The sequence below is a fragment of the Hibiscus syriacus genome, unplaced genomic scaffold (genome assembly GCF_006381635.1).
Source record: "Hibiscus syriacus cultivar Baekdansim isolate YM2019G1 unplaced genomic scaffold, ASM638163v2 tig00111402_pilon, whole genome shotgun sequence".
NCBI classification, from domain to species: domain Eukaryota; kingdom Viridiplantae; phylum Streptophyta; class Magnoliopsida; order Malvales; family Malvaceae; genus Hibiscus; species Hibiscus syriacus.
The window spans coordinates 6,728,289-6,741,217 of record NW_024063082.1 but is presented as its reverse complement, the minus strand read 5'-3'; the positions used below and the strand labels follow the sequence as shown (position 1 = coordinate 6,741,217).

Below are 12,929 nucleotides of genomic sequence, written 5' to 3'. Positions count from 1 at the left end.
ACAGTAATTGATTGATGACTAATGTTGTATTTTACCCATTATAAAAGTACAATAACATGAAGCATATTTACTGATCATTTCCCCCGCTTTCACAACGGTCAAAAACCTAATTTTATTCACCCTTGGTTTCTTTAATCCCAGCCCGAAACCTAGAAATCAAATTCGCGGAATCTCTCAATTCAAAACCCGAAACCCCCAAATCTCAGAAGAAGAAAAATGGCGATCGCGAGAACTGGCGTCTACGTCGACGATTATCTGGAGTGTATGTACCAATCGCATTGCTCAATGTTCTCACGTCAAATTTTAACTTTTTATGATTTTTTTATAATTAATTTAGAGCTTCAATCTCATATTTAATTTAAAGTTTCAATTTTTTTCCTTTTTAAATTTCCAATAGACGTCAGCACACTACCTGCTGAGCTTCAGAGACTCCTCAATACAATCCGCGAACTTGATGAAAGGTCCCCATGTAAGCCATAAAAATTTTGGAGTTCAATGATTAGGTTTCTAAATTTGGGGAATTTTGATTAATTTTTTTTCTCGAAACTATGATTAATCAGGCGAGACAACAGACTAAGTATAGTTTAGGATTGGTGGCGAAAAGAGGGAACGGAAATAGTTATATGAACAGTAGTCATGAGGATGAGGAGACCATTGAGAAAATGAAGAAAGATATAGAGGCAAGTCAAGAAAATGCCTTGAGTTTGTGCACCGAGAAGGTTTTGTTGGCACGACAAGCTTATGATTTGGTGAGTATTTGCAATCGGCTATGCGTTTCTTTGTAAATAATTATTCTGATGTCATTGAGGATTGAGGTTTATTGTGATATGATAGCGTGGAACGCCATGATATTGATATCTTGCGCACCTTTTCAAGTTTAAATCAGCATATCTGAGTTCAAGTCATCAGTGGTAACAAACTTAAGATAGTTGTTTGTATCATGTAGGATGTAGCTATAAGTGTTTTTACTTGGTTACTGTAATGTTTGAATGAAGAGTGAAGAGGACTAGAAGTCTGGTTCCATCTAAATAACAGCTTACTTTTGGAAGCAATTCTTCCCTTTCTAAGAGAAGTCGATCTTCATCTTGTTCAGTCACAATTACGGATACAATGTAGTTCAAAACCATCCTGGGTTATTTTCGTACACAGCTTCTCGAGCTGCTGTCATTTTTTGAATCATATTGATTTAAAGCTCACCAAATTTTATAACTGATACTTGTTTCAGATTGATAGCCATGTAAAGCGTCTGGACGAGGATTTGACCTACTTTGCGGAAGATCTAAAGCACGGTACAGTAATAGCTATCAAAATTGAACATCATTAATGGACAAAATGCCAGGTTGTTAACATTTGTCACTATACGTTTCTTCCTGCAATTTTATAAGAACGAAAAATTTCACCAGATGAGCCTGCAATTCTTCCTCCATTGCCTATTGTACCTAAGCTCGAGAAGTGCAAGCCCATTTATTTTACATCCCAATCAAAGAGGCTGGATTACAGGGATAGAGACTGGGATCGAGAACGTGATAGGGATTTTGAGCTCATGCCTCCTCCGGGAAGCCATAAGAAAGATTTTGCTCGCCCTCTTGATGTTGATCAACCCATTGATCCAAATGAACCTACTTATTGTGTCTGCCATCAGGTTCTGCCTTGTTTTAGGTTTTCGGTACTGATTTACTTGTGTTTTTTCTCGTTGTTTCTTGATTTAGAGGCATTTGTTCTGAACCTTATTTAGGTGTCATTTGGAGATATGATTGCCTGTGACAATGAAGATGTGAGTTATTTCCTCTTATGTCTTCATCTCTTTATTTATTTATTTAGTAGTATTCGTATTTCCTTACTTGCCTGTGTTATATTTAACTGTTAATCGTTTAGGTTTCTCATATTAATCGCATCAAGTTTAGGAATTGTTCAAAACTTATCCAATATTTTCATGCATTTCGAAGGTTCTTGATAGATTATATCCCCCATACCATGTTTGAATATGATGATTCGAGCATAGGTGTCACTAACATTTCTATTTATTCAGTGCCAAGGAGGTGAATGGTTCCATTATGCATGTGTGGGGCTGACACCGGAAACAAGATTCAAGGGAAAATCGTACTGCCCAACCTGTAGGCTGCTTCCACAATGCCAATAATGATACGTATTTTGCATGATTTGAGATGTTCCATTAAATTGTCCATTATGATGTTTTCGGCACTCTTTTCAGAATTTAGGAAGTAATTGCAACTGTAATTCACCAATGGAGATAGGATTCGTTACAAAGGTGTGAACCATTTAAAATTTAGAAGAAGAAAAATTCCAGTGCTTACAGGTCAACGTGTAGAAACCTTATTGTCGTTGGATTGTATAGAAGTAGATGTTGCAAGACCTTGATGCTACCCCTTAGCAATTCGAATGATTTGTTCGTAATTCATATTGATTTTGAAACGTTCATATATTTGTATTTTATCCAGCATACAAGATGACAAAAAATGTTACTAAAATAAATTGAATAAACGCCAAGTATAAATACATCTTTGTCCTTGGGCAATTTCTTACCCTTCCAACTCTTTCTCATTAATAAAAACAAAGGGGAACAGATGAAAATCACAAACAACAAGGAAAAACTCAGGCGGGCGTGGAGCAGTCAAGATTGCCTCACCATGCAAAAGAGGCTGAAAGGGTGCTAAGAGAGTCACAATAGTTGATGTAAATTAGCTAGTCTTGTTAATAAACCAACCCAAAGTACACTCCTATTCTATATCTTTGAAGCCAATTATAGCAAGCACTCATGAACTGCTTTCGTCGCCTTCAGTTGAGGCAACTGATCTGTTCTCTTGTAAGGGTTTCACATTCCCATTCGCCTTGACTAAATTGTCTGTTGATGGAAAAGTTGGTTCTTCTACCAAGGCAGCCTCTAAAGATTTTTCCAAGTTCTTGTTTGTCATTGCTGTATTTTCTTTGTTATCGGTTACAGCATCATCATTAGGCTCCCCACTCAAAACCTGTTTCAGAAGAATATAAAGAAATTGATACTTGCGCAGTTTATGCAATGTCATTTATAGGATTCTAAAAGGATGAAAAGCATACTGTAAGTAATACCCGGTGAACAAATGCAAAATCAGGATACAATTCAAACAAGAGTCAGATATACCTATTTCTGCGACACCTGATGCTTAGCCTTTTCTCTTGGATTATCCTTTGACGAGCCTCGTAGAATTCGAAATCTTCGAGAATGCATGTCTTACTGGAATGATCTTTAAAGATTTTGAGACCCTGCTCAAAATTAACCTGTAGCAGCCACCAGCTGTTTTACAACCAGGATGATGAAAATATCACGGAAAGGAGAAATATGTGACCTATGCATATAAGGGTATGGTTCCCCAAATGTTTGAAAGAACTTGGAAACATCAACCAGTTACAGGTGCATACCCATATCCAACACTCATTCGAGTCCAAGTAAAACATATAGTGAAAGAGAGAGAATACCTCTTGGGTGTCCCTACTATTAGTAACAGGCTTGTTCTCATTGTTCTCGAGTGTTACGTGCCTCAGTGAAGTGTTCGGCACATTCTTAATGATGTGCCACTTCACAGGGAAGTGGCAAGTCCACTTGTCTTGTTGCCAGTATTCTACGGTTTTGTTAAAATCAACCGGAGTTCCGATACCAACCAGCTCCAAAAACTGAATAACATCGTCTCAAAGAAGGTTCACTCTCATTTCCCCGCTTAAAAGAATTAAAACTTAGTTGCAGGAGAATTTGTTTTCCGTTCGTTTTCGGAGGTCGATTTTATGAGCTAGCTGTTCGGATCAAATGGTCATCTAGCTTCCTGTTCGAGATTATTTTTTGTTGCGGAAGACGGCTATCGGATAGAGTAAAAACGCAACTGATAATTTGATAAAATAAAAATTGAAGATAAAAGAGACAAAAATTTTACGTGGAAAACCCCTAAATAATATAGGGTAAAAACCACGTGCAACGGTAGAAGAATTTCACTATGAGAAAATAGGAATTACAACTTCTCTCGATCTACCAAGGAGAAAACAATGATAATTCTCTCTTGATAAAAAGGAGAAAACAACTCTCAAGAAACTCTCTAAATTCTCTAGTATTGGGAGAAAGCTAGAATGATTTGGGATGGTTTTGAAGCTAAATGAGCTAGGATATTTATAGTTGAAGCTTAAGGACTAATTTGTAAATACCCTAAATTACAATGACTAAAATATACAATTATACCATTGCTAATTTTCAACAATTAACCAACCATTTTTGACATTTTGTTTTTCGGTAGATTTTAAATCCACTTTTCTGTGGATTAATTCCACCTTTCGGTAGATTTTCAACAATCTCCCATCATTCTTTCTACATTGTACCTTCATGTTGCTTACGTCTCTAACAGGCCACAAGAGGATCGACACCAAGTAAATTTATCGGCATTGATCACATTCATCATAAAATATGCTATGTTGTCTTTAGTATGGAACTACTGCATATCTATTGTCCATTCTTCCACCTTTTCACGAATAAAATAGTACTGAACTCGTATGTGTTTTGTCCTTGAATGAAATGTTGAATTCCTTGCTAGATGCAAGACGCTTTGACTGTCACAAAATAGAGAGAGATACTCTTGATTGTGCCCAAGTTCCTCCAATAGCATCTTCAACCAAATTGCTTCTTTACTGGCTTGTGTAGCTGCTACATATTCTGCCTCTGTTGTGGATGTAGCCACAACTGATTGCAATTTTGAAACCCAGCTTACAACTCCACCAGCAACTTTGAAACCTAGCTTACAGCTCCACCAGCAACTTTGAACACATATCATGTAGTAGATTTGTTTTTATCCAAATCCTCTGCATAGTCAGAATCAACATACCCATTGATAAGTAAATTTGATCCTTCTTAACATAATGCAACATTTGAGGTCCCTTTGATGTATCTCAGGATCCTCTTTATTGTATTCCAATGCTCTTTGCCTGGATTCGCCATGTGCCGACTAATCACTCCTACTGCTTGTGTAATGTCTGGTCTTATGCATATCATAGCGAACATTAAACTTCCCACTGCTGATGCATATGGTACTCAGACATCTCCATCCTCTCTTCTTCACTGCTAGGACTCATACTGGAGGATAATTTGAAGTTTATAGGAATTAAGAGGGTAGAAATTGGCTTACAATCTTGCATGATGAATCGTGACAAGATCTTTTTCAAATAATTCTTTTGTGAAAGCCAAATCTTCCTATTACTTCTATCTCGGTGAATTTTCATCCCTAGAATCTTGTTTGCTGATCCCAAGTCATTCATTTCAAATTCCCTAGCCAGTTGTGCCTTTAATTCTTCAATATGATCTTTGTTGGGTCCTGTAACAAACATGTCATCCACATACAACAACAATATAACAAAATCGTTATCACCAGACCTCTTGAAATAAGCACAAGGGTATGCATTAAGTCTGTTGTATCCAAGGTACATAATGAAAGAATCAAATCTCTTATACCAACACCTCGGTGCCTGCTTTAGACCGTACAGAGATTTGTTTAACCTGCAAACCAAGTTCTTCTTTTCTTTTTCTTCAAAACCTTCAGGCTGGAGCATATAAATCTCTTCTTCAAGATTTCCATGAAGAAAAGTTGTTTAACATCTAGTTGCTCTAGATGTAAGTTCAATGTAGCACACATTGCCAAAACTACTCGAACTGTTGTTAGTCGAACCACAGGAGAAAAGATTTCATTGAAATCAATACCTTCTTTTTGAGCATATCCTTTGACCACCAGTCTTGCACGATACCTCTCCACTTGATCGTCACCATTTCGCTTGATTTTGAAGACACATTTGTTACCAATTGGTTTCCTTCCTTGTAGTAGTGGCACAAGGTCTCATGTATTATTTTTATGAAGGGCTTCAACTTCTTCTTGCATCACCATCATCCATAATGAAGCATATGAGTTGTTTATTGCTTCCTGGTATGTTGATAGGTCATTGTCCTCTATTAAAAGGCAGTATGCAATATTACCTTCTATAACATAATCTGAGTGCCAATTGGGACGTCATCTCACATGATCTGATTGATGAGTTGTTGGAGCTTCAGAACTCTCTGGTTCTTATTTATCATGTGCTGGTTCTACTTCAGAAAAATCTCCTTGTTCAACCTCATTTTCCACATGTATCTATGCAGTCTCTGACTTTTCAGTTCTATCATCGTCTTTTTTTTCTTTTTAGTTTATCTTCTACAAAGATAATATCCCTGATGATGATCACTTTGTGGGCAATGAGATCCCACAAGCGATACCCATTTACACCATCAGCATACCCCAAGAATTTAGATTTCCTGGATTTTGGATCCAACTTTGAAATTTCTTGGGAGTTGTACATCACGTACACAACACTTCAAAATACATGGAGGTTTGAATAATCAGCTGGTTTACCAGTCCACATCTCCATTGGTGTCTTTAGCTCTATTGCAGTTGATGGAGCTCAATTCACTAAATAACAGGCGATATTGACTGCTTCTGCCCATAATGATTTTTCTAAGTCAGCATCCCTCAACATTGCTCTTGTTCTTTCTAACAAGGTTCTGTTGATCCGCTCTGCCACTCCATTTTGTTGAGGAGTGTTCGCCACTGTGAACTGTCTTTTGATGCCTTCTTTCTTGCAAAAGCCATCAAATTCTTCGCTTGTGTATTCTCATTCATTATATATTCTGAAACACTTGATCTTATTTCCATAATCAAGTTCCACTCGCGCTTTAAAGTTTTTCAAAGTTGAAAACACATCTGGCTTCTTTTTAATAGGATACACCCAACATCTCCTGGAGTAGTCATCAATAAATGAGACAAAGTATTTTGCTCCACCTAGGGATGTAACTGATGCTTGCCATACGTCAGAATGAACCAATTCTAGAACATTTTTGCCTCTAGAATTTGATGTGTTGAATTTCAACCGGTGTTGCTTACTTGTTATGCAATGCTCACACAAAGTAAGTGATACCTTTGTTAAGCCTGGAAGTAACTTTTGCTCCACAAGGACTTTCATTCCTTGTTCTGACATGTGTCCAAGTTTCTGATGCCATATCATTGCAGAATTTGAACTACATGAGGCAACAAAGGCTTCTGCTTCTAGCAAAGTCTCCCTTCAGGATGTTCAAGTTTGCAGCTATCTTTTCTCCTTTCAGCACCACAAGCGCTCCACGGAACACCTTCATGATTCTTTTCCATGTTTCAATCTTGCTTGCATTATTATCTAACAATTCGTAGGATAATAAATTTTTTCTTCAGACCTTTCACGTGCCGCACATCTTGAACAACTTTAATTGTTCCATCATACATCTTCAATTTGATGGTTCCCACGCCAATGATCTCTAAGGCATGATCATTGCAACTATACACAGATCCTCCTGAGACAAGTTCATAATGATGGAATCATTCTTTTCTTGAGGTCATGTGATATGTTGCTCCCGAATCAATGAGCCATATATCTGCATATCTTTTTCTACCTTCCACGGTGATTGACGCTTCACAGCATAGAGCATCTTCATCGTCTGAAGTGTTTGTGGTATTGCCTTATGGATTGGAGTTTTTATTTAGACTCCAACAATAATTTTTCAAGTGACCCTTCATTCCACAGTTGTAGCACTTTAAATTCTTCTTGCTCCTCGACTTCGATCTACCATGTTTGTGACTACTGCTTTGGCCACGTTCTTTTGATCTCCCTCTCATCGTTGTCAACGTTTCTGCTTGTTGCAGATTTACTTGTCTGTCTTCCTTGTTCTTGCGCCGATTTTCTTCTTGGAGAACAGCAGCTGCAACGTCATCGAAGACTAGACTGGTGACATTATTGTTTATCAAGTTGATGATGAGTTGATCATATGAATCATGTAAACTTTGAAGTAGAAGTTCAACACGTTCTTGTTCTCCTATTATACATCTTAAGGATGTAAGCTAAGAAAATAACATGTTCAGTGTGTTTAAGTGCTCCTTCACTGAAGTAGATTCTGGCATCCGGAGAGTGTACAATTTCCTCTTAAGGAAAATTTTATTGTGCAGCGGTGTGGCCTCGTATAATTTGGTGAGATGATCCCATATCTCCTTAGTTGTCTTCTTCTCCTTGATGCTTGACAATACTTCATCTGCTAATGCTAGATGAAAGTTTACCATATCATTCCTGTCCATTTCGATCCATTTGTTTTCATCTGTGAAATCTACCGGCCTTTCACTGATAGCTGCTAGACAACCGTCTTTCCTCAGGATGACCTTCATCTTCAATTTTCACAATGAGACATTTCTCCCATTGAATTTTTCAATATCAAATTTCGTTGTCATAGCTTCAATTACGGATAGCTCCTACTATTTTACTATCGTGAATAGTTCTCTGGACCTTCAAAGAATGGGTAATATCTTCTTACTTTCTTATGTTGGAGGATCCACTTTTTGGTAGCAACCACAAAGACAATAAGTAGATATTACACACTCTAATCTGGCTCTGATAGCAATTGTTGCGGAAGACAACTATCAGATAGAGTAAAAACGCAACTGATAATTTGAGAAAATAAAAAAGTGAAGATAAAAGAGACACAAAATTTATGTGGAAAACCCCTAAATAATATAGGGTAAAAACCATGGGCAACGGTAGAAGAATTTCACTATGAGAAAATAGGAATTACAACTTCTCTCGATCTACCAAGGAGAAAATAATGATAATTCTCTCTTGATAAAAAGGAGAAAACAACTCTCAAGAAACTCTCTAAATTCTCTAGTATTGGGAGAAAGCTAGAATGATTTGGGATGGTTTTGAAGCTAAATGAGCTAGGGTATTTATAGTTGAAGCTTAAGGACTAATTTGTAAACACCTTAAATTACAATGACTAAAATATACAATTATACCATTGCTAATTTTCAACAATTAGCCAACCATTTTTGACATTTTGTTTTTCGGTAGATTTTAAATCCACTTTTCTGTGGATTAATTCCACCTTTCGGTGGATTTTCAACATTTTTCACTGCTTCTAGCTTATAACTAATGGAAATTCCTCGTACCAGTTCGCCATTATCGAATGGCACGTCTCGAGACGATGATTATTGTAAAACATGGATGCATGAACTTGTTTTCGAATATTGTTGTTCGGTATGAAACTGAATGTGAAAATCTCGGATGAATAAAGCATTACAATAAATTGTGTCATCTGTGATGAATAATGTCACCATGTTGAACCATATGTTCGTAGCATATTCACACTCATAGCTTAAATATGATTAATGATTAAAAATAATGGAAAGGACATGTCATACTATAGTTAAATAATTGACAACTCAATGATTAAAAATAATTATAACTTTTTATAAATTCAATGAACATAATGAAAAAAAAATCAAAATAAAGTGATTACTAATATAATTTACCCTAACATTTAATACAAAATGCACTGTAAGAAAAATGAAAAATAAAACGTAATACTTGGTATAGTACAAATGTGTAAATATGTCAAAAATCTATAATATTAACAGGATTCTTAACATTGGTTACAAGTTTGTGTTTGAAATATTAGAACTGGATTATACTGGAATCTTCATGCCTTTAACCCTAAAAAGAAAATAGAAAATCCCAATATTTTTGCATGTGGACCACGTAGAGGCCCCAGAAACCTTGAACTCTTACATGTCAATAAATAAGAGGGTTTGTTGTAGAGAAAGTGACACCTGTAAACTACTTGACAAATCATTCATCATCCACATAAGAGGAATTATCCATTCCTCATATATAAAAAGCTTATCTCATGCAAAAGTTGGCTGCACCCATAGCAAAGCTCAGTTCCCTTTTCTATTTAATTGCATCTGTCTATTTAACTCTGTGTTTTCTCAGCTTTCCTTCCAACAAAGACTTGTTGGATATTTGTTGTAACTTATAATAATAATTAGAAAAAGATTTTGCCATGGCCGCCTCCTCAATTAAACAACCTTCCCTCTTCTTCTATGTGCTTGTTCTTGTCGTTTTCTTGCTTTCTCATCCTGTTTACATTGATGGTATCCCCTGTTGGGAAAATAAACTGATTAACGAGTAATTTCCCTATAACCAGATTAGTGAGAATACGAAATAAAAGCGAAAAAATAATACCCGAAATTGATAACGAAGTTCAGCCAATTGTGTCTACGTCTCCAAACTGGTGCAAATCTTTTACTAAAGAGAAAATTTACAGATGTTTACACAACACACATGAGAGAGAACTAGAAGATTTTGGGATGATATTGAAGTTAAATGAACTAGGGTATTTATAGTTGAAGCTTAAGGACTAATCTTTGAAAATATTCTAAAGAGTAATGGCTAAAGTGTAATTTACACATCTCCAAAAAATCAACAAAACACAGCTCATTTTTTTCGGTGTCAATCCTTTTTGACAACCTTATTTTTGACTAAATTATTTGATGCTTTTAATGCATCGAAAAAATGCTTGTCTCTTTCAGCACCCCCCTCTCTCTATCTCTCTCTTTGTATGTGTGTGTATTTGTTTATAATTTGATGTTTTGAATCTTTTCATCATCTTCCTACATATGGGGAAGACCATCTTCTTCAAGGGCTCAACAGCTTCAGGACATCGGTGAATCTCCCGGGATTCGCCAAGAACAAAAACGCTAACTGCGTCGCCAAGAAGATCGCCGACGACATGGACAACGACGATAACCAGCTATGCACGAACCCCAGCAATTCACGAGGAAACAACGGAACCAGACTATCGACTATCCGAAGGCCATATCGAAGTGCAACATCGATGCCAACACCACAAGCGACGTGGTGGTGGTGCCTGTTTGCGTGCCGCATCTAGTTCCGACGCTCGTTCTTACCAACTTCACTCGGACCCAGTACTCCAGATTCATCAACGATTCGAGCTTTACCGGGATCGGTCTTAGTTCCGAAGATGATTGGATGGTGGTGGTTCTTGCTTCCAACTCCCCAACAGGGAGCCTAGCCAATGGAGCTTATTCTTATGGAAAGCTTGGATTAAGTTATTTCATGGTATTTTTGTTGGTGGGTTTAGTCACTCTTAATTTGGCTTGAAAATGGTTGGATTTCTTTGTTATTTTTCTTCCAGTTTGTGATTTGACTCGTGGATTTCAAGTTGTATGAAAAATTTGCTTTGTATTGTGTAATATTTCACATTTGTATTTAAAATATTGTTTATCATTCTTGTTAATTTAATTTCAATGAACTAAAATTTTATAGGGAGGGGTTGTTATATTCCAATATTATTCCACTAATAATGTTAGAAACTTGAAAATTCTTACCAAAAGTTTCCTAATAAAAAAAATATTTAATGCTGGTTAACATAGATAACCAAATATCATAGTATTTTATTAATCTTTACTATTTTAATATTAAAGTATATATCTAAATATCCCCATCTAATGAAGCGGTTGCATGCCACATACACTCGCATGAGGGCGGCAAAACCAAACCTAAAGCCAAGATCAAAACTATTATGTGGGTTTATCTTCGTACCCAATAAAGCAGGACAACATCGAATGAGAACATAGTATTAAATAACACTGCAATGAGAACATAGTATTAAATTACGAAACGGTTATATTGTTATTTTTTTAAGGTTGCAACATAAAATCATAGCATAATATTTTGTTATGTTTTTCAAGGTTGCAACATAGCATAATATCCACAATTGTCCATAATATATCGTAATTGCGAATGCAAAAATATATGATCATCGAAGATCTCAAAAAACATTGTTCTGGTCACAACGAACAATACAGAGCATTGTCTCAACATCTAAACATTGATATGTCATGCCATCAGCTTTTGTCAAGGCTCTAGCCCCTAATCATCTTCTCGCATGCATCGTCCCACACAGATCATGCAATGCTGCTCGAATATTGTAAGGGTGGCACCATCATTAAGACTCGTCCCGATCAGGATAACCAAGATATTTCTCGGCTACAAATGCACACGCACCTTATGAAAATCTATATTCAACGGATCTTTAGGAGACTCCCTTTAGGAACCTTTAGCTTTCTCTGCATCTAAATTGTGTAAATCACCCAACTTATCGAGCTCATCTATACTCTGCTACTAAAGTCACCACATGGACCAGTCCGTCAAGAGCAAACCAGTAGTGTCATCGGAGATGGAATCAGGACTTCAACTCAAAATATAATTAACTATAAAAAATGAGAGGATAAAGTCTAATCAATTATAAGAAATAAGGGGAGTAAAATCAAAATAAACTAAAATTAGAATCTTTAATTTAGAATTTACTTATATATATTTTTAATAATAAAAGAACAAGGGCCAGTGTCATCTATCTTACACGGAGTTTCAACAGTGGGCTTCGAGTTATTTTCATTAGGCAATCAGTCATGGTCATATGAGTTCCACAGTTCACTTCTTCACTCTATAAAAACATTGGAAACCCTAAAGACTAAAGACAAATTCCCCTTTAAGCATACGAGTTTTCCCCCATAATTTTCGCAGCACTCGTTATCGATTTTTAAGTCTTTCAATTGATTTAAAATGAATTTGATTAAATCTAATTATATAACGATTGTCAAATAATCAGATTAATCAATTTTTGATCGACTAAATTAATGGATAATACCGATTCAAATTCTAATAACATTAAGGATTTTATATTTATGTACTAGAATTTAAAACGAAAAATACACATGTTTATCACATGAAAAAAAATTTATTAAGAGAAATCTTAAAGCTAAAATAATTCAAGATTCCTTCAATAGTTTAATATTTTGGAAATCCATGGTTTTCTTACTTTGAGATATGTTCACAAAGTTTAATCAATCTAATGATAAAAAAATATGTTGAGCAATCCTATTTAGGTATTTTGATTTTATTATCATATATTAAAAGCTTGGTTTTAAGGTACTTCACATCACATTTCCTCTCATTAATTCTATAAGAACAAATGTGACAACTCATTAAAATATATA

At 35.9% G+C, this 12,929-nt stretch overlaps 1 protein-coding gene, 1 long non-coding RNA gene and 1 pseudogene across 3 annotated transcripts; 2 read left to right on the top strand and 1 right to left on the bottom strand.

The window, feature by feature from the left end:
* Positions 1-181: 181 nt before the first annotated feature.
* On the top strand, positions 182-2,258 carry LOC120161688 (PHD finger protein ING2-like). 2 transcript variants are annotated; one of them, XM_039171902.1, is made up of 7 exons: positions 182-262; positions 398-466; positions 544-749; positions 1,226-1,289; positions 1,386-1,642; positions 1,736-1,774; positions 2,030-2,258. In XM_039171902.1, exons 1-7 carry the CDS (start codon positions 217-219, stop codon positions 2,138-2,140), a joined length of 792 nt encoding a protein of 263 aa, XP_039027833.1. In that variant the 5' UTR covers positions 182-216; the 3' UTR covers positions 2,141-2,258. The 2 variants fall into 2 exon arrangements, with proteins under 2 accessions (XP_039027833.1, XP_039027834.1); XM_039171903.1 differs by having other exon boundaries at positions 202-262; positions 398-469; positions 561-749; positions 2,030-2,257.
* Positions 2,259-2,915: 657 nt separating this feature from the next.
* On the bottom strand, positions 2,916-3,585 carry LOC120161696. The gene is made up of 3 exons (XR_005519496.1): positions 3,475-3,585; positions 3,140-3,276; positions 2,916-2,990 (listed from the first exon to the last, which is right to left on the bottom strand). It is a non-coding gene; the product is annotated as an uncharacterized LOC120161696 (long non-coding RNA).
* A 6,290-nt stretch (positions 3,586-9,875) lies between these two features.
* Positions 9,876-11,088, top strand: LOC120162545 (annotated as a pseudogene).
* Positions 11,089-12,929: the final 1,841 nt, after the last annotated feature.

Excerpts from the sequence above, each read along its gene's own strand:
- LOC120161688 (XM_039171902.1), top strand. The coding sequence starts at position 217 with ATGGCGATCGCGAGAACTGGCGTCTACGTCGACGATTATCTGGAGT. Across the intron at positions 467-543 it reads CGAACTTGATGAAAGGTCCC|AAACTATGATTAATCAGGCG; the intron begins CATGTAAGCCAT and ends TTTTTTTTCTCG. Across the intron at positions 750-1,225 it reads CACGACAAGCTTATGATTTG|ATTGATAGCCATGTAAAGCG; the intron begins GTGAGTATTTGC and ends TACTTGTTTCAG.